At 35.6% G+C, this 21,315-nt stretch overlaps 3 protein-coding genes across 5 annotated transcripts; 1 reads left to right on the top strand and 2 right to left on the bottom strand.

Annotated features, from left to right (window-relative positions):
- Positions 1-1,687: 1,687 nt before the first annotated feature.
- On the bottom strand, positions 1,688-3,205 carry LOC18050374 (probable protein S-acyltransferase 6). Its single transcript, XM_024190237.1, has 5 exons — positions 2,879-3,205; positions 2,630-2,802; positions 2,290-2,563; positions 1,950-2,174; positions 1,688-1,864 (listed from the first exon to the last, which is right to left on the bottom strand). The coding sequence occupies exons 1-5, from the start codon at positions 3,176-3,178 to the stop codon at positions 1,694-1,696; spliced, it is 1,143 nt and encodes a 380-aa protein (XP_024046005.1). The 5' UTR covers positions 3,179-3,205; the 3' UTR covers positions 1,688-1,693.
- A 202-nt stretch (positions 3,206-3,407) lies between these two features.
- LOC18050373 (protein RRP6-like 3) lies at positions 3,408-9,386 on the top strand. Of its 3 annotated transcripts, none has more exons than XM_006447502.2 (12): positions 3,408-3,768; positions 4,024-4,265; positions 4,346-4,444; positions 4,523-4,606; positions 4,742-4,828; positions 5,018-5,138; positions 5,567-5,754; positions 5,845-5,883; positions 6,266-6,786; positions 6,865-7,363; positions 7,918-8,567; positions 9,120-9,385. In XM_006447502.2, exons 1-12 carry the CDS (start codon positions 3,558-3,560, stop codon positions 9,211-9,213), a joined length of 2,835 nt encoding a protein of 944 aa, XP_006447565.1. In that variant the 5' UTR covers positions 3,408-3,557; the 3' UTR covers positions 9,214-9,385. The 3 variants fall into 3 exon arrangements, with proteins under 3 accessions (XP_006447565.1, XP_006447564.1, XP_024046003.1); XM_006447501.2 differs by having other exon boundaries at positions 9,091-9,213; XM_024190235.1 differs by lacking the exon at positions 5,845-5,883 and having other exon boundaries at positions 9,120-9,386.
- A 183-nt stretch (positions 9,387-9,569) lies between these two features.
- LOC18050371 (NEDD8-activating enzyme E1 regulatory subunit AXR1) lies at positions 9,570-16,301 on the bottom strand. The gene is made up of 15 exons (XM_006447495.2): positions 16,038-16,301; positions 15,309-15,481; positions 15,059-15,222; positions 14,682-14,792; positions 14,208-14,287; positions 13,851-14,001; positions 13,673-13,766; positions 12,494-12,582; positions 12,173-12,246; positions 11,914-12,076; positions 11,325-11,410; positions 10,401-10,484; positions 10,111-10,291; positions 9,907-10,023; positions 9,570-9,807 (listed from the first exon to the last, which is right to left on the bottom strand). The coding sequence occupies exons 1-14, from the start codon at positions 16,073-16,075 to the stop codon at positions 9,940-9,942; spliced, it is 1,572 nt and encodes a 523-aa protein (XP_006447558.1). The 5' UTR covers positions 16,076-16,301; the 3' UTR covers positions 9,570-9,807; positions 9,907-9,939.
- Between the last annotated feature and the right edge of the window lie 5,014 nt (positions 16,302-21,315).

Here is a 21,315-nt window from a genome sequence, read left to right as displayed (position 1 = left end):
GCCATTTCACGAGACCTTCTGTTGGTTGGTGCAGTTGCTTTATCAAGTACATAAATTTAAAGCCATTAAATTTTTACCACTCGGGCTCTCTTAATTATCCTCTTGAAAAGAAGGGTAATTTTGTCTTAAGCATATAAGGGTAATTTTCATGCATTATACCATATGGGTTCATATGATAAGAGAATCATTACCCATTTGCTTTAATTAAATTGTACTTTTCTGCATGATATAATAAAGTTGGGACTTGATGGGATTGTGTTAATCACCACCGAAAACAAAGGGATGATCAAAAGAGAAAATTTCTTCTTTTGGACCAGGCCAAATGTGAATGGACAGATGAAGATTAAGAGATAAAATAAGATATGATATGATTCCAAATGCTCACAAAGAATAAATTAAAAATAAGATGAAGAATAAAGAACCATCTCCTGTCCCCCAAAAATTTCCAATATCACTCCACCTTTTGATGCCCGGTTGGTGTTAAAGTTTCTTTGGACTATTATTAGCACAAGCAATTCCAATCACTATTATAGTAAGTTTGGGGTTATATTATGTTATATTATATGTAACATACAACAATCCTTAAGTTGTCAACTAAACTTAAAAAGTTGCGGCATACGAAATAATTGAGTTGTTGTGAGTGATAACTCATGAATTTATTAAATGATACATTATATATAATATAGACTAACCCTAGTCTAGGGATTTATCTCACATATAGGTCTAATGCCAAATGATCATGGAGGGGCAAATTGATTAAGCTTGGTAGTTTAAATTTACATTGAAATGTCACAATTTTTAATTCCTTAATTAATTCTATGGAAGGAATATCCGGGAAAATAGAATGTTGACAAAGTTTGGTGATTCATATAATTTCAATAATCGTGAACCATTATCAGTAAGGAGACTAAAAACACAACAAAAAAAAAAAATTATATATATAAGACTTTTCATGTTCTTGGATTTTGACTGCCACATTTCTAGGCATATCTTCACATGCTCAACCTGCAGAGAAGTTATGATTTTTTTTTTCCTTTTTCTTCAACGACCAACTTCTTTATTTTTGCTGTAATTCAAAGCCCATGAATGGGGCAATTGTTTATTCACCTGGTAGATCCAGAAATTACATTATGTCACATGCAGTCCAGTTTAATTACTGTGGAGGCCCATAACAAATTCAACAATCACTATCAGGTAGCTCCATCAATCCACAACAGTGTCTCCATAAATGGACGGCCCCATGTACCATGTGTTTACTGCCGTTTTGTAAACCAAGGCAGCAGCTCTCTGCCCTGCAGATTTTGCACTCATTGGAGCACTGTAGATGACCACATGGCACTTGCAGCAGGCTGCAACTTCTTCTCAATATAGAGTAAATAAGGTTTTGTTTTGAGTATGGCAATGATCAGGACGTTTGGCTCTCAGGCGATTGGATTGAATTCCAAGCATATTTGATTCTTTGTTTCTGTATATGTTCAATATTCATGGTACTTAATGTTTGATATGTGAAGATAAATGATGAACATGATTGGGAAACCAGAAAGACAAACACATGATGATTAATGACCTTGCCAACAAGTATTCACATAGACAAAATGCTCAAGCTATGATCAACACAAGACGAATAGTTCATTTATGTAAAATCGTGTGCTTTCAATTAAAATCTTTCAGATAGGAGCTCCAAAGTTTCAACTTATACTCTCCTTGTAGCCTTTATATGCCAGCTTGACGTTACTTCTGCTCTGAAATCAACTCTAGAAGGAGGCACTGGCCCAAACAACACATCCTTAAAATTACTTACTATTCCTTTATCATATGGATTCTGAGAATCTGCATAGCGCTGCCGGAAATTCTCGTACGCTGTCTGCATTATGCAAGTTGTAAACATTAGTAATGATCTTTTGATTCGAACAATTTTGCTCATGCAAATCTGTTATGGTAAAACTAACCTGATTTACTGTAATCAAATAAATATGGAATATGGCAAGCCCAGCTAGGAACCAAATGGCAGCAAAACTAAATGACACTAGCGCCACAGTTTCTGGGCAGTTCTTCAGCATCCCTAGCAATCCACTCTTACTTTTTGCGTGGATTCTCCAAACAGAGAAGGCAAATAAGTAGGCAAATAAAACCAAAGCCGAGATCACAAATGACAAGTAAAATCGATAGTTTCTCTGCGCATACATAAATTAAAATTAGTTTGCTGTTAGTAGTAGTAGTAGTACAATTAGACACTTTGTCTATATAGAGTCTATGTGACAGGAGCATCACTTTGTGATGTGATCGTACCAGTGCAATACATTGGCCAATCCAAGGGCAATGGTGATCGAATTTCTCAACACAATTGTCACACACAGCGCAGTGGCAGCTCCTTGGTGGCCTAAATATCTTACAAATTCGACAATATTTTAGTTTCATTTCCACCCCATTTATCATAACTCTTTTACTTCTGGTTCCATCGCTGGTACCAACATCTTCTATATTCGCTTGATCGTTTCGAGGAATGATTCCTGGATCAGTTGTGCTAACCAGAATCAAGTTGATAAAGACCTGCATTTCAAACAATAAAATATTTAAAGAGAAATGTGATTATGATCATGGAAAAAAAAAAAAAGTTTCAAGTGAGGAACTAACTATTACTGTTAGAATCACAGAGATGGTGACAATGGTACTGGAATGACTAGGCAAATCATCTCCAATGTACATGGCAAAAATCCAACTTGAAAGAATTATAGATGTGGTTGTCAAAAGTAGCCCCCTTGGATCAGGGCCACAAATGAATCTCCCGTGGAAGAAAAATACCTGCGTATGAAGTACAAAAAGTTCTGTTAGATATTCTCAATACTGTTAGCAAATTGAATTTGTTACAAAGACATACGTTATTTCCTGGCCAGACTTGGTAAGCTCTGATTCTATCTGATTTTTCACCACGAATGTACTGTAACCAGAGATTCTGAACAACCCTTTTGACCACGAACAAATTTTCCCTAAGAGAAGCAAAAAAGTTTCCAAAATTTTCAGCAATCTTGATGTGCAGTTCAGGTTTCCCTTTGATGCTGTTGTTGGTTGAGGAATTGGCAATGTCTTGTATTGGTGATTCAGAAAGAGCAATCTGTTCCATTGCTTCTTTATCACTTTCACTACTACATGTTTCCAATTGTGGGCTACTGGAAGCCATTTGATTTCCTTAATCGGCTATGAAATATTTTTTCTTCTCTCTCTGTTCAGATTCCAGAATCGGTCTAGACATGCTTGATATAACCAACTTTTGAAAACTGAAAAGCGGTTTCTTCAAATAATGAAGTTGGTCTGGGTTAAAACAGCAATCTTTTGAGCCCAGCCCAAAGCGTTTCACTTTAATAAAAAAAAAAGGGTACGAGCCGGTACCGTTTTGCCCCCACAAAACGCACCGCCTCGACTAAAATCAGTATCAGACGCTTCCCTCGCCCTCATACAACGCTTGAAAGTAAGCCATCGAACCAGTGAGCTGCCACCAAGACGGAGACCAACAAGCAAGGCAGAAAACGCGAATAACAAATAATAAAAAAAAGAAGCAAATGGAAAAGAAAGCCAAGATCAAAATCGCAATCACGATTGCTTCTTTAGCAGCAATATCCATTTTGTTCACCAGGCAACAGCGGAGACGCCGAAAGCTGAACCAATGCCCTCAATATTCTTGTTATTTACAGTCCGAACCAAAGCCACAACACAATTTCAAGCGCGTTTTAGCTGATAACTCTTATTCTCCATTCAAACACGCCAATAAAGGTGCATTTTTAAAATTATATTTTCATTTTATCATTATTTCATTTATTACTCTTTTTTTTTTGTTTTGGTTTTTTACTTAAATCCTGGCGCTCCGTTTTCACAGTTATTGGTTAAACGCTCTGTAGAAAGTTAAGCTTTCCTCTAGTTGTTTAAATTTATGGTTATTTTATTTTCCTCGAGTTGCTAATCAATCACATAGAGGGAAAACTGAATTATTGAAGTAAATGTGGTTAACTTTTCTGCTTCTAATTGTAGAGAAATCTTCTGGCTCGCATCCTTATGAATTGGAGATTACAGCTTTGTTAGAGAACCCTCGACCCGAGTTTGATTTTTCAAATGTTGATTTGGATTTGCAAAGGAGTGACTCGTTTGTTTGGGTTGAGACCAAGTCGCAGTTGAATGAACTTGCCAATGCGTTAAGTAAAGAATTTTTTTTTGCTGTTGATACTGAACAGCACAGCCTACGGTCATTTCTTGGTTTTACAGCTTTGATACAGGTAAATGATTGAACCATGTTTTTTTTGTTGTATTTATGATATGTTGATTCTCATGTTATGAATTGTATTTATTTGAGCAGATTTCAACTGAGAAGGAAGACTACTTGGTTGACACAATTGCATTACATGACGAAATAAGTATCCTTCAACCATTTTTTGCTGATCCTGGTGTTTGCAAGGTAGCCTAGTTGTAAAAATCACTATTTTCTTGTGGTGTGATATTTGTTATCTCATATGTGGACAATTTTGTGGTGTAGGTGTTTCATGGGTCGGATAATGATGTTCTGTGGCTACAAAGAGACTTCCATATTTATGTTGTTAATTTGTTTGATACTGCAAAGGTATGCTTTTAGTATTAAATTTCTGTTCGATCATACATCCATGTAATGTTGTTCTTTAGAGAAAGAGGTAGAGCATGTTTAGCAATTTCCTCACGGTGATTTGTTTTCAATATTTTTTCTGTTGTTACCCTGTAGGCATGCGAGGTGTTGTCAAAACCTCAGAAATCACTAGCTTACTTACTTGAAACCTACTGTGGCGTGGCCACAAATAAATTTTTACAGGTGCGGTGTCTATTTGTGCATTTTCCTGCTCTTTTCAGTCATTTTTGAAACTTCTTTTAAGACCCGTGTGTCTGTGTGCTTTGTTATAGGAAGCCAGTAAATTGAAAATTTATTTTTTAGTGATTGGGCATAACATTGCTTAAGAGACCATAAAATCTTAACTTGTGAACACTTCACTTTGCATTGTAGCGTGAAGACTGGAGACAGCGACCACTGCCTGCGGAAATGCTGCAATATGCTCAAACTGATGCACATTATTTATTGTATATTGCAAAATGTTTAGTTGCTGAGCTCAAACAACAGGGCAATGGTACGCGTTCTAGTTTCACTAATTCCATGCTTTGTTAGTCATTTGATCTTTCAGTTATTTTATATTGAATTGAAAATAAAAAGAATAGAGCATTTAGTGCGGGCGTCACTTGTTAATTATTAAGCGATAAAATCCATTGCCAGTAATGAGTCAATTAGCTTTATTCTTATTTTATTTGATAATGGAGAGGGGGATACCTTAAGAGAGTCCACATCCTTGAGGAAAACTTTGCTGGATAGTTCTGATGTGATCTATGACAGTTTCCCATTTGAGATGAGTAGTTAGGGAAGAAAACTTAGCAAGGTCAAAACAGGACATTGAATATTGCGCTGGAACCTGTGTTCAGCCACAATTCCAAATTGATTATTTTTTAAACTTGAATCTACAATTTTGTATAGTATCAAATGCTAAATATATGAATGTATCAGAAAACTCATATTGCCCCGATGACAAATTCAATTTTGTTCTCGAGGCTAGTCGCCGTTCAAACATGGTTTGTTTGCAAGTCTACACCAAAGAGATTGAGTCTTATCCTGGAGAAGCAGCTGCATCATCGATATTTTTCCGACTATTGAATGGCCAAGGAGGTGTTTCTTCAATTTCTTCTGTAACCCAGGTGTGATTCTTCTACCTGATCTTCACTGCAATCAATAGAACTTAGCCTCTAGAATCTTATAACATTCAATAATTTATTCTTGAAAATCAGGATCTTGTGAGGCGGTTGTGTGCTTGGAGAGATTTAATGGTAAGTTGTAACTTGTCATTTTGGCTCTCATTTTGAGAATAGACTTATGAATGCATGGAGAATGAAGTCAATATTCCCTTGCAAGCCATGGGAACTCTACTGGTGGAAATTTTATAAAACTTCAAATGTTTTAAGATGCCTCATAAAATAGCATTTGTCTGTACATTTTTTCCCCCCTAGACCTTAGAGTTAAGCAGTGATATCACCTTTATTTATTTATTTTTCAGGTGGTGTTTCTTTCAAGAGCCATTTACCTGTAATTCCATTCTGTTCATTCTAGCATCACATGGTGTTACATTTCCTGTATACTTTGTCATTGGTGTGGACTGGAAAACTATAATTTATTTATTAAGCTTTCCACATGGTGTTCATTTCCTTTCAGGCTCGTGTGCATGATGAGAGCTTGAGATTTGTCTTATCCGATCAGGCTATTATTGCTCTTGCCAATAAAGCTCCGGCTAATCGCACAGATGTATACACCACCATAGCTCAAGCTGATTCGGATGTTGATTGTTTGAATCTTAGTTCCTCTCTACCATCTCCATCCCCAGTTGTTTGCAGTCATTTAGATGATGTAGAACGTCAGGTTTGCAATAATGTAGAAAACCTTGATGATATTTTGTTAGCAAATCTTCAGAAGTGTCTTGGTCCAAATGGTAGTTGTCCGTTATCTGTTTTTAATTATGTTTTACCAGCCAAAAATAACTGGGAACTAAAAAATCAAAGCAATAAATTCGTTTACAAGCAAAATGGCGTTAAAGTTTCAAGGCAAGTTGCTAAGAAGGCTTCACGAGATCTGTTTGTCCAAAAATTTTCCTGCAAATCTCCAGTTTATCATAATTGTAGGATCTATGCAAATGATGGGCGGTTGCTTTGTTACTGTGATCGCAAGAAGCTCGAATGGTTGGTAGATTGTCTATATTTTGTTTTCAATTCAACTATAAATATGCTGCAGTTTACAGAATTATTTTCATCTTACAGGTATCTTACTCGAGATCTAGCAAAACTTGTTGAGGATAACCCACCTGCTATAATGCTTCTTTTTGAACCCAAAGGCCGGCCAGAAGATGAGGGCAATGAATTTTATATTCAAAGTAAGAAAAATATATGCGTCAGCTGTGGTGAAGGAAATCACTACTTACGCTATCGAATAATTCCCTCATGTTATAGAATACATTTCCCTGAGCAGTTGAAAAGCCATAGGTCCCATGATATTGTCCTACTTTGTGTGGACTGTCATGAAGTTGCTCATGCTGCTGCTGAGAAGTATAAGAAGCAAATTTCTGCAGAATTTGGAATTCCTCTTTTCATCCATAAGGTAGCTGATTCAAGGAAAGAAGAAGCTAGACCTGGTTTCTCTGCATCAATTACAAATTTTGAGGAGGCAGGTGTATCTCCTTTGCAGTTGCGAACGGCTGCTATGGCTCTTTTGCACCATGGACCAACAATGCCATCCAACCGTCGTGAAGAACTGAGACGGGTAGGAGACTATATCTTTAGCCCCTGATTTTTTTCATTTTGGTCAAATTTTCATTTTTAAGATTCACTGGGTGTTGCATACTGGCATCAGTAACACTGATTGGATAACCACCAGTGATAGCCCATTTTAGAGTTTTCATTCTGCAGTAGTATTGGTTTAGTTGTTATTCAAACATTATGATTTAAAGAAAATGCCAGCTAAGTTTATTTGATATCAGAAAGTTCCGGGTGCTTAGTCACTTATTAAGATAAACAGGAGATGCCTTTTATACATTAGTGCAATAATTTACTATTCAAAACCAGTGAAAATAACTTGTTAACGTATTTATAGTTTGTTTACTAGTTTCTTATTTTAGGAACTTCTATCTCCACCCCATGATTAATATTTACAATTTTGTTTTTCTGGTTAAAGGAAGGAATTTATATGACGAGGGATGAGCTTAAAACTTTCTATCAATCAAAGCTGTCTCTTTGGCATTTCTTTTGCACGAAATGCTAATGATTATTGTTCTTGAGCTATTCCATAAATGGAATTCACTTTTCTTGCTCTTGCAGATTGTCATGAGATATTATGGAGGAAGGGAAATATCCGAGGAAGACTTGGAAAGGGCTCTGCTAGTTGGCATGAGTCCTCGTGAGCGAAGACGACATGCGAAGAAGAGAGGGTTGTCTTTAAAAATGTCTAAACCCACCGACTTCCCAAATAAACAGCAGGATAGTTATCCTGGTGTCACGGTGGAATCTGCCGCTATGGATGCAACCAAAGCTGATAATGTACTTGGTTTACATGCTATTGAAACACAAAAATCAGGTGAGAAAGAAGGCCGAAGCTCTTTAACAGAAAGTCATGAAAGCAAGCCCCCTACATTTTCAAATGGAGGGATTGATCAACTAGTCTTTTCTACCATTTGGAAAAAGATGAATTCTATGAGCAAAGTTTCTGATTCAAAAGATGATTCTGTTGGCAATGTTGATGATGAATGTGAGAATAGCAGTGCACAAAATGGTTTTGGAAGTAGCTCTCCAACGCCTAATTCTAAAGTTTCTTTATTAGGACATGGACCTCATGGAAAACAAGTTGTCAATTATCTATTACGGAAGTACGGGGAAGATGGCATTCGCCAATTCTGTCAAAGGTGGAGACAGGTTTTTGTTGAAGCTCTTCATCCTCGTTTTTTACCGGCTGGCTGGGATGTAATGCACAGGTATAATGCATTACTTTTGCACATATTAACACGTATCATGCTCTAATCAAGAGAATTGACATATTCCTTGGCAACACCCCTACCTATATGTTGTCCATTATCAGTTCCATATCAGCTTATTTAATATACAAAATTTTCAGGTTTGCTTCAAGTACAAAGTTATTAGTCAGATTTATTTGAGTTTCTTACTTAATCAACTTGATAAAAGAAATATACAATTACAAAGATCAACTTGCATGATTATGACTGTGTTCCAGCTTTGTGAATTTCTTGTGTTACTTGAAAACCTCTTCAATCACTTGTTTTTGGTATTGCAAGAATGGAGACTAATCCCTTCCCACCCAAGTAATCAGGGCTCAAATCCTGTACATCTTGTACCACCACAAATGGTTTTACTGGTTAAGCCGATTGGCACCTACATTTGACTAGTCTTACTCACTAGCCATATGATATATTATGTTCCCTCGTCAACTTTTACATATGTTTATGTTTAGCAACTGAATTTTTGTTTTATTTGTCCAAGGATTTGATTGTGAGCACTGTTTTTCCCAGTGGCAGAAGAGAATTTGGTGAATTCAGTGTATACAATCCTGCCAAAAAACCTGCTGATGATGGTGCCGCTGAGATAAATAAAATGCACCATTGACACCGAGAGATCATGCTACTTCATCTGCTGGTATTATTTAGGAATTGGATAGGCTTCAAAACTTAAAGATCTGTTTTTCTTTTCCAATCATGTCCTCAATGTTGTAACATAGAAATCTCTTTCAATTCCATTTTATTCTTTCTTAAATTCTATTTGGTAATTGACAAAATCATTAACTTTTCCAGTTGCATCTTTAAATGTCTCTTCTCCCGTCTGACCGGTTGTAGTTCATTCGAAGGCATAGTCGCAAATGAATTTTACTTTAACAAGATCGGTATGTATGTATGTATTATTATTATTTAACAGAGGAGATTATCATGATGTTAGAAAAAATGCAACGTAAAACATAAAAATCATAATGCCGGGAGAATCCAACTCCACGAAAACCACTCTGATATTCTTTAGTAAGTCTGTCTTTACACGAAGATGAAGTGGTGATAACTAATAATTTCCAGAACTTCATCAAACTAAATGATGTGCCCCTCTCGTTACAATGCAAAGAATGCATCAATTCATGAAATGTCATAAATGACATGAAAAGGAAAAGCCTGTGGATCTCCAGAAGATTGGTACTACATCACATGAACATAGTATCTGCCCCAAAAAAGGAAAAGAAAAGACGCTAATATTAGCAACAAAATAGAATTCGATTGCAAGGTTTTTGAACCCAAGATTGAAAAAATGAAAACATACCAGTTAATTCAGCATTCACAGCATCAAATTCCATCAAAGTGTCAACAATTGCGACTTATGATCAATGCCATTGAAGATGAATGTCCCACACATAGGAACAAACTGTTTTGTAATGAGCTGTGGTAAACACAATGAGTCTTGTCTTAGAGCGGAAAATAACTTCAAAAGCCAAACAGAAGAACCTAGCTAAGATAGAAACACAACCTTAATGACTTCCTGCGAGGCAACTCCTCCAATGAACGCAGCAACAGCATGGAGCTCTGCTGCACCAAAGCGACACATCTCGTTGATAAGATCCTCAGTCAATGTTGAACCATTGCAGCCCAAGTCATTTAGCACACTAACAGCTGTAGTTTTCAACCGAGATATATCTTCATCCATGGGGCTGGAGACATTCAGCAGAGAAATTATCCTCCAACGATCAAACTACAGGAAACTACAGGAAACAAGAGTGGGCTTTTCAAAGAACAGGTAAAAGTGACATCAGTTCTTACCCATCAAACTCCCCAGGATAATTGTTATAATTGGCAGCGAACCTGTCAACTGCTCTTAGGAGAATATAGAACCCCATCGCAACACTGCAAACACAAATAGGAAAACAGGTTACAAGTAATTTTTTAATGCTGATATATCAACAGCAACTCGGATTATATTATACTTCTCAGCATAAAATATTTTCCAGCTTAGAACTTCTTCAAGCTAACTCTCCAAAATAAGCAATGCCATTATGTCTTTGTAATCAAGCAATGCAAGAATCCATGAAATGCCCAGACACATTTAACCATAGCAGGTCACTTGCATGAAACAGGGAATCATCACGAAAATCAAAACCTTTTATTATCGTATATGATTTATTGACATTATTAAAATTATTGCTATTAATATTTAAGAAAAAAATCAACAGAACTCTCAACTGAGCAAGGATAACATATATGGAGATTTGTTTGGCTCATGAAGCTTCGTTAGAAATAAAAACTTCGGATATCCTAGAAACTAAGCACATATTCAAAAGACATAAAGAGGCTCACATGCCTGCCATAATCCCTACAAGCAAATTGAATGAACCGGAAAGAAAATGAGCCTCACAGTCAAAAAATATAACTCTTTTCATTACATGTAAAGATTTGATTGCACTAGACTCATTAGTGCAAATATTGTATGTTTCATTTCTTTCAATTAATCATAGGTTAGATTGGGGTGGCGCAGCGAATATGTAAATTTTCTTGCCTCATGCATGTTCTATTACTCATAGAAGAAGCCAATCATTCAAAAGCTATAAGGGTGCTTCAAGCAATGCATGAGCACCAAAAAAGATCACGCGATATCATAAGGGATCACAGGACAGCGAAGCCTTAGTTAGAGAATGTTGTACAAAATAGATAAATCAACATCTGAAAGCAGAATGGTTAACTAGTCACCTATAGTCCTCATCTGTCAAATACTTCTGAATGTCCGGAACGGAGGGATTGCTAAACTCATCCTCAAGAAGGCGGTATCTGCAAACCTGCACAGAACAAGTGTCTCATTGAACAGCAAATCAAAAAGGTGAACATAAATTGTGTCAGCATAATCTCTTCAGGACTCTAAAATATCAGTTAATTCTCAAATCACTCCAAAATGCCTGTATGTGTATCACATTCTTTTGGCATTGAAATCATTAACATTTACAAGTACATCTCATCACTGGGGTGAAATTCTATATGTAGAAACAGATATATGAAGGAAAATTCAAGTCAGCAGGAAACCTGACAATTAACACCTAGCTTCAATAGGCAGAAAACCTTTTTTTTTTTGGGAGAGAAGGGGGGGGGGGGGTGTTATGGGAATACAGGCAGGAAGGGATTATAAACAGGCGTTCTGATTGATGTGCCTGACAAAACGTTATTGCACATCATGAAAAATGGAGTTGTGAAGACGTCAAAATTATAATGGTTCAATCAATCAAGGGATACAAGCAATTGTCTACAGTTTAGAATCATAATTAGAGTACAATTTTAACATGCTTACTTTGAGTTTTCTAGCATTTCTACAGAAACTTTTTATTGTTGCCTTGGAGATGCTCTCTGGCTCTCTACCGAGCTTCTTTAGATTATTCCTCACCCGTTGCTCAATGGCAAGGCAATCAGCCTCAGCCTTGGCTTGGTAGATTTTTTGTAAATTCACATAATGCCTGCGTAAAATTTCATTTGGCTTTTGTCACCAATGCTTTTCCTTTCCAATATAAAGGAAAAAGGAACTGAAAAATTCCTGCAGAAAAATCACTCACTCAGTTGAAGATGTCATATCTGGTATCGATCCCTCAAGGGGTGCCTCACCACCACCTTCAGTAGCAATGAACTCCTACAGAGACAGCAATTTAACGACTTAGTGAATGTAAAATTATAGCAGCAGCAGTAGTAATAGCATAAGATGGATGTACAAGCTGTAAAACATTTGCATTAACTTTCGTACAAATGCCCCAGTGTAAGAGTAATTCGATAGATGATCATCAAACAACTTACCACTCTCTCACCATGCCCTAAACTCCGACATTAAAGTAAAGCAAACAAATTAATGTTAGAAACAAGCAATCTTTAAAATTACCAACCTTTAAAGCTGCCACCATCACCCAAAAATCTGATGAAGTAGAACTAAGTTCTGCAGAGCTATCATTAATTATTTGTTGCAAATCAGAACCTAAGATGCCACAGAGAGAGAAAGGTTAATTATCTATTCACAGGCAACTCAATTAGATGAGTGATTATCACACTCAACTGAAATCAAATTAGCTATGGATACAAAATTCGAAATGAAACAATAGAGATGATCCGGTATTCAAAATTCATGTTGAAAGTTCATAATAAGTGAGGAGTTAATGTTTCATAGCAGTAATAACCTCTCTATTCAATTTGTTTCAACAGTTAAATACTTTCTATGTCAAAAATACAAACTCATAAACCATTCTAGCTGAGAATCTAGACTCTTAATCAAGGCCAAAATTGTCCAATAACTATTTTCATTACATGGATAAACAGCGAGATAAGTCAATTGTTTTCCTGTCTCAAACCTCATGCAGGTACAAAAATCCAAGGCCGACCTATTGCAATACTGAAAGGAAAGAATGAGCTATCTGCAGACTGCAATACTTTGCTCAAAGCCAGTTCTGCATACAGAACAGAACCCTTCATTTTCTGGCATTGTGAAATTAGGTCTGAAGCCCTTCCTTTCAGTTTTGAGCTGTGAAATACATGTTCAGGAATATAACATTGTTAGATATTAAATCCTATTTTTTGGCCCTCACCTATTATCTAAGCTTAAGCTTTTACGTTTATTGGTATCACCGATCAAGATAGGTTGACTAAACCACCATCGTATATTCATATTGATTTAATTAGAACATTTGGTTTTTTGGTTGATATATTAGAGGCTGTGGTGTTGTTTAATCAACAAGCATTGCACTTGAAAAGGCATGTTAGACAGTTAGAGGTTAAATACAACTTATTAGGCACTTACCCTATATCTTACCCATCAGCTTAAGGAGTTAGGTTAAGTGGTTACCTTTTTTTTTCTTTAATTCAAATTTTATCAGCAATTGAGCTCAGATGTGCAGGATTTCACCCAAGAGGTGATGGTAAAACACCCTATTTTTGAGTTAGCGCAAGCTTTGCCACTGCCCGTGGTTCCTTGGTAAACGTATATGATGAAGATCAAATTCCCCTTAAACAAATTTCTAGTTGCAGTAAGTTCTGATAAACTTTCATCCAAAACTTCAAAATTAGAAACTTACTTATTCCTGGAGGAGCAAAGACTTTAAAGGAGGCCTCAATAGCTTCTTTATAGTTGTCTTCATCGATTGCAACCATCTTGGACTTAAGAAGCTCCTAAGATGCACAAGACCCCAACTATATCAGTCACGTTAATGGAGAGCAGTAAAAGCCCAAAATATAAGTCAGGAACCATGTAACCTTAAACTCTCTTTTCTCTTCTCTGGTTGATGGAAGGCTACCCCCATGGCTATTGGTCCATTCCTCAGACATCTTAATAAGAATGACAACATACGGTGTGTGTTTGTGGGCGACAGGATCAGGAACATTCAAATCGAATGTCTCTGCAAATCTATTGTAAGAAAATACCAACAGATTAATACGACTAGACCATAATTAGTATGTTTTCAGATTAGAGGATACTGCACAAAGTAAGAATATATGTTAGAAAGGTAAAAAATGTATGCCTATTTAGACCGGTCAAAAACATATTACAAATATAAAAAGACACAAAAATTAAGCAAATAAGGAAAGAAACAAAAAACCAAAATTCCTTACTTCCTTAGCTCAGGCCATGGGTTATTTAATCGAAGGTCATCCAGAAAATGATCAGGCTTTGACTCAACCACTGTATGTTCCTGACTCAAAAAATAAACAAGACGAAGAAGATTAAGAAGATTTAGCAACCTTCATGCATGCATAAAAAATTCTAATCTTTGAATGGATTATTATAATTTCTTCCCCCCAAACCAGCTCTCTCTTAATTCCAGAAATCTTGACTGAAAATTCACAATCCCTATATTCATCTAGCATGCTTAGAAACTTTGATTGCCTTGGTTTCAAGTCAATAAGAAATATACGATCCTTCAATTTAACAGTCATTTATCTATGTTAGAGTAGGCCGATAAATGAACCCAAGAAGTAATCCTTGTGTGCAAGTGTTTTCTTGTAAGGCAACTTACTAGGTTTATTTTCAATACTCACTTTCTAACATGCCAGGATAGCGAATAAGAATTAGAGACACTGGCTTACCTTCACACTGATTCGAACAAACCCAGTGAGGCCATAGGAGCGAGCAAAAATCAACATCACATTTGCCTCTCTACAGATTCTATCAAGCTTTATCATTTTTTCTTCTCCCAGCTGAAAGCAAAGTTAAAAAAATTACTCCAAGATCTTACGATTAAAGACAATGAAGATAGTAGTCAATTCTTTATATAAAGAAGGAAAATCCAAATTACATATACTAAAGATAGGGCATTAAAGAGTGCTGCTGGTCATAGCCACTAGAGAAAGAACCAGGTTAATATTTTAAAAGATAAAAATTCCACCAGAATTAAAGCTACTTATACAATAAAAGCTCAAAAATGATTGCGAAAAATCTAAACATTGGCACCAAAAATATATACCTGTGTGGCCACAACCAAAGTAAACTGAGAGAAGAAGGGAGGGTTCATTTCAATCAGTGCCTCAGGATACTCCTCAATAAACTTGGCTTTAACAGCATCGTTGAGCTCTTGAAGAAATGCACACACAGACTTGGCTTTTGATTGCCCAACACATGACTCATCCACTACCAGCAACAACAAAAACATACTAAGAACAGGAAACATAGAAAGAAAATTAAAATAAATAAATCTAATGAACGGAGGAACATACACATAAAATTGTTTCCAAGGTCACCCACTTCAACTTTAGACCCATCAATTACTGTAATGCTTCCAATCCCGCCAAGAACCAGATTTTTCAAAGTCTCGGAACCTGTAGGACCACAGTTGAGCAAGCATACACTTGCCTTTTCAAGAGCTGCTTGCCCTTGCTCACCCCAGATCCTACAATTTCGACATTAGATCAAATTTTAAAAATAATAAATATAAACATTATGTTCAGCATTTTATTTTTCACTTTTGAATTTCAATAGAGTTTTCTTCCGACTAAACGAATATGTTTGGTAATATCCTTATTAATATTATTTTTTGCAATTTTATGTTTCATGAGCTACTGTCATTGCAAGAAAACTAAACAGCGAAACACTATATAGTTACTAGAAGCTCCTACCACAATATAAATAAAAATTAAATAGTGTAAAAAAAAATTAATGATCACTTGAGAGTTGACATAGACATCCCATGAAAATTATCTTTCGAAATGAAATATAATTTGTTATCAATAAATATCGGTAGATTTATTATTTAACCATCTATGATTTTTCCAGCAAAAGAGTTACTATTGAAACGAAGAGAGCTTAAACGAAAATTATTCCGAGTGGAAAGTTATCGGCCTACAGAAAACACGGAGCAAAGAGAAGGTGGAAGACGATAATAATGGGAATTGAGGAGGGCAAAACGGTCAATACAACTACGACAGTGAGGAGGTGGGGTTGAGTACCTGAGCTGGCGGTCGTATTTGGTTTTTGGTTCCGCCATTGCTGCTGTTCGTGTGTTTTTTTCTTTTTTCTTTATTTAAAATTTCGTTTTTCTATTTCGTGGCCGCAGTAAAATGAGAAGCTCTCCGTGCTCTTTCAAGTGCTTCTTAACTACGCAATGTCAGTGTGATTCGCATTTCTAGCTGCACATCGTTGATCGGAAAACTGAGGATTCTTGGTTCTAGCCCTAAATAGTAGGTAGAAGGACAGAGTTACCCTTCTCTAAAGAAAAGTAGTAAAACTTCTATAAATTAGTAGTACTGAGACTATATAAAATTTATTAATTAAAGAGATATTAGTTAATTAATCGATAAACAATAATTTTTTAATTTATAAAGTTATAATTAAATAACTAAAATTTTATTATACTTTATCAATCTAGTCAATTAAATATGAGTTAATTCACTAAATATATATTAAATTAATTAAAAATAAATTTAAAATTATTATAATTTTTCAACACCATGACTTTAGATGTAATAAGAAAAATTAGAGATTAAATCCAACTACATTTAAATTACAAGAAAAACAAGTAAAAATAAAGTTATATAACAATTATGTTTGTAATTTAACAAGTTATTAATTTATATTATGAATAATATTAGAGAGTTATATAAAGATTTTCAGAAAAAAATATTATCTTATTAATTTATTGAAATTATTAATTTAGTCAACCCAATCTTTTTTTTTTTTTTTTTTGACAGTAGGCAACCCAAGTTTGGATTGTAAAAAAGTAAAACTACTTTTTCTTTTTGCTTTTAACATCAAATTTCAATTTCATTGTTCAATAAAAGGTCAAAACATAATGATTATTTAGAGTTTATAAAATTATAATGCATTCCTCATATTAAAGCTTGTTGTTCACAAATTTTTAATTTTCTAATTATGGTCCTAATCGAGACAACTATCAAGTAACTGGGTTGCGGTAGCTCAATGGCAACATTAATTTCAAACGAAACAATTCACTTTAAAAGTCAAGCTGATTTTTTTTATTGTTTACATTATTATATTTTTATAATTTATTTAATTAACTTTAAAAATGAATGCACTAGAATTAATATAATTTGAACATAAATTTATTAAATTTTAATAATTACGTACAAATTTTATTAACTTATACCTTACAACATAGTGATTATCATACATTCTAAACTTTTTTTTTAGTATACCAGCTACAAATTTAAACTACAACATCTCAATCCAAACAATCCTAACACAATAAATATACTAGTTCATTTACGAATTACTGAAAAAAATTAAATGTGATTAATTAACATTTTCATCAGCAGCAATTAGAAAGTTTCGACATAAGGGTATTTAAGACATTTTGTTTCCATTTCTGCTGGAACTCAGAATTACTAATTTAGTTATTAATTTTCAGTGGCTGGAGACCGAATGGATTATTAAATGGAACGCCCTTGTTTCACGCACAGGCACAGCAAATAGATATGAAGAATGGCTGAACATCTAAGAAAGAATTATTTTGTGTAAATTTTGCTTCACCGAATTACTTTTAAAACTATTCAATCGTTAAACGCAGAGATCTAGCTTGAAAGTAAGGATTCTAATTCTGTTTGAAACTAGCAAGCTCTCATAAGAGCAGTGAACAATGGGAGTACCTTGAGGCAGTGATCCATCTTGTTTATAACTTTCATCCGAATTTGCATGATTGCGCTAAACCCTTCAAAATCAAAACCAAGGTTGCTTTATATATTCATACACCTTCTGAAGCTTGAACAGAAGTTTGAGCAATGCCATCTACAGACAACTAGATAATGATGTGATCGATCTATTAGACTATCTGCACCTCTTTCACGAGCTCATAAAATTAGACACGGGCCAAACAGATTGCAGGGCCTGACATCTCTAATAACATATTGCTGACAACAAAATCTGCCCTCAAAAAGTCTCAGCTTCTGTGCATGACAACAATGTCAATCAGACCTGTATGTCTGTATCCACTCAGTGAAAATGTGTGCGGACGTGGCAGACTTTGTTACATAAGTGAGAGGCACATATGATATAATGTGGTTGAAACTATAACCCGAAAAGGAGCTAACCAACCTGCATTACAAGATGGAGAGTATGTTCATTGTCGATCATACTTCATACACATCTTACAAATGGAATGTAGTGGAAGAAATGCAGAGTGAGAATAACAAAGAGAATGTCGATCCAGTGAACTTATCAGGCTTATGCATCTACCAACTCAAATGGGAAATCATATCAAATTGAGAATACAACGCTGTTGAATACCATACACTAGCTGAGAGGTGCCTAGATAGAAACTTCTAAGAACAATCTCAAAAGCTTGTTGCAATTAGATCCAAAGTCATCACAACACATTCTATCTGAAATGAATTTCAATAAAGCTCCAAACTAAAACCAATGGTTTACTTAGAATGAATCACTTCAATTGATAAACTTTAATACCTCACAGAACAAGCGATTGATGTGAATCAACACCCTCTTTCAGATCTAAAACTAGAGACTTGGGACCCTTACATTTTGATAAAAAAAAATATTACACATTTGATTTAGAAATGAATTAAACAGAGCACCTGCATTTACATGAAAACTAATTAATCATCTCAGTCATGCAGTGGGAATGCTCTTGCAATATCCTATCTATAAGCATTATCATACTAAAATGGCATTAAGTATAAACTATCAATTAATTATGAATATAACACAATTTATAAATCACAATGCAGTCAATGCTAAAATTATAGATAAATTAGACCTCTCTGATATTTAATTCATCGCCAGAAATTATTGAACTGCATAAACTAACAAAAATATGATTAATGACAAATATATCAAACAGTTATAGAATCTTCAGTCAAATTCATTGACTAAAGACATAAATTTAAAGCAGTGTGAAGGTAAAATCAGAAATCGATCTATAATCGCAAGATCTGAAAATGGAAAAATGTGCTGATTTTATTATTAATTTGAGTTCCAAGATATTTTTGACACAATCCCGCTACCATTCCTCTAAAACTAAAATCTACAAAAATTTTAGCAACAGAAGTAAAAATTCACAGATTGACTGAACTAATGAGCAACGACTATGTTACTGTCACTATTAAAAACATCAATGAGCGGATCGGGATGATCCGGCACGGGACCCGACTGGCTGGAACCGAGCAACATTACGGCTTTAGCCGCGACAAGCTTCTTTCTCTGAGGACACCGCGGGCCGTAGATCCTGCCGGAAAAGCACGGGAATGCATCGATCACGTTGACCGGGGGCTCACCGTCACTCGACGGCGGAGAGATCTGAGGGATAGAGCAAACCCTAAGCGATCTGGCGCTGATTTTGGAGTCCCGTAGGCGGGCGAGGGCACCGGGCTTTAGGTACTTAAGAAACGGTTCCGATCGGGTGATAGATTTACGGTGGAGAGAACGGATCCTCCGCTCCATTTTAGAGAGAGAGAGAGAGAGATTACGATTTAGATTGGAGTCTTAGGGTTAGTGAGAGATACAGGGGATTTAAGGAGAGGTAAGAGAGGCGGGAAACGAGACGAAGGTTTTGAAAGCGAGCGAGAGGCGCGGGATATTTTTGTGGGGCTTTTGCCTTTGGAGGTAAAATGAGCTTCTTGTTTTATTTATTTTTCAATCGTCGTGTTTTCACCGGCCTGCTTTTCACGAGAATGTGACGCGTGGCGTCTGGTCCCCGCAGCCTTTTGCATTAGCTTGCGTTGCGTTCGCCAGTTTGTGTAACTGCCTTGGGTCTCCATGCGATGCCGTTGTTGGTATAAATTATAAGGGAAATTTACGGCCATCCACTTATTTGTTTAGTCTTTTATAAAATTACATAAATATTTTTTTTTAACGCACCACCTGAAGTTATTCTTTTATTTCATTTTTTTACTTCCATTTAGTCTCCGTTAATAGAGTTAACAAAATATTAATGAAATGACTTTTTTACCCCTCAAGGGAAAATTACAATTTAAACGAAATAAAATATAAGAAAATAAGATTCAAAAAATGTAACTGTTAGCTCTCCAACGACTACAATTTCGGCTATATATAAACACAAAAAATCATAAGAAACATGTCAAACAGCTCACAATGCTCAAAGACGTCATCTTCAAACACATCATTTATACCATTCATTTGCCATTTTTAAATCTCAGAACCAGCCAAATTGAAACCAAAAACCTGCTTATACATCAACCTAATCTGCCTCATATAATCCATCAAACCCATAACTGCACATTAAAGCAAACAATTATGCCATTCATTTGTCCTAATTACAACCATTACCAACCAAATTGAAGTTAAAAACCTACTTATACATCTACAAAATCCGCTCATATAGTCCATCAAATAAATAATCCACACATTCAAGCTCACAACTTTTCCTTTTCTCTTTTACAAATGGCATCGAGTTATAGCTCAAGTTCTGTAGTTAGAGGACAGTGTTGAGTGTTAGAAAATGCATATTTATAAAGGAGAAAACTGTCATTTTACATTTCAAGTCTTACTAACAACCCTTACTTTTATGTATTTAACCTTCTTGTGATTTAATTACATGTGTTTTATTTTAATTAAGTATTTTATGTATTTTAGGGGCATCATAGTTATTTCACAATAAACGAGAAATCAGATGGCAAAACGGACATCACTTTTAAACTCAGGACGGTCGAAAACCTTAGGAGGAGCATAAAATGAAAAATGGCATTGTTCACATGTACGGTACTATTCACGTGTACGGTACTGTATACGTTACTGTTCACGACACTGTTCACATAGACGGACCGATGATGTGGCATTGACTGATGAGGTGTCACGATCCTGTTGGACTAAAATTCTTATATACTGTTGATGGTGACGTGGCAGCATATCAGTGGACGAAAAATCTCGCATACGGTGCATGCATCACACAGGATTATTTTCAACCAAACCGTGTTACTGTTCATCCGGGTCAAACCGCGTTATTGTTCAAAGTCGGGTCAAACCGTGTTACTGTTCATCCGCGTGGTCAAACCGTGGACTGTTGACTGATGACGTGACGCAATCCTGAGCGTCCAAACTGTTTTTAATCCGATGGCCATGATTTACTCCATGTATCTATAAAAAGGGGGCCTCTCCCCCCTAATTTGATATCTCTGAATCCATTTTTGAGATCCATTTTCTGTAATTCCTTCTCCATCTTGTATTTTCTTCGTATTTTAATAAATTCCCATTTTGCCCCTAGTTCAATTATGAGTGGCTAATTTTCTTTCAAACTTG

Source organism: Citrus clementina, unplaced genomic scaffold, assembly GCF_000493195.1.
Source record: "Citrus clementina cultivar Clemenules unplaced genomic scaffold, Citrus_clementina_v1.0 scaffold_2, whole genome shotgun sequence".
NCBI lineage: Eukaryota > Viridiplantae > Streptophyta > Magnoliopsida > Sapindales > Rutaceae > Citrus > Citrus x clementina.
The sequence above is the reverse complement of the archived record's forward strand: the minus strand, read 5'-3'. Positions and strand labels throughout refer to the sequence as shown.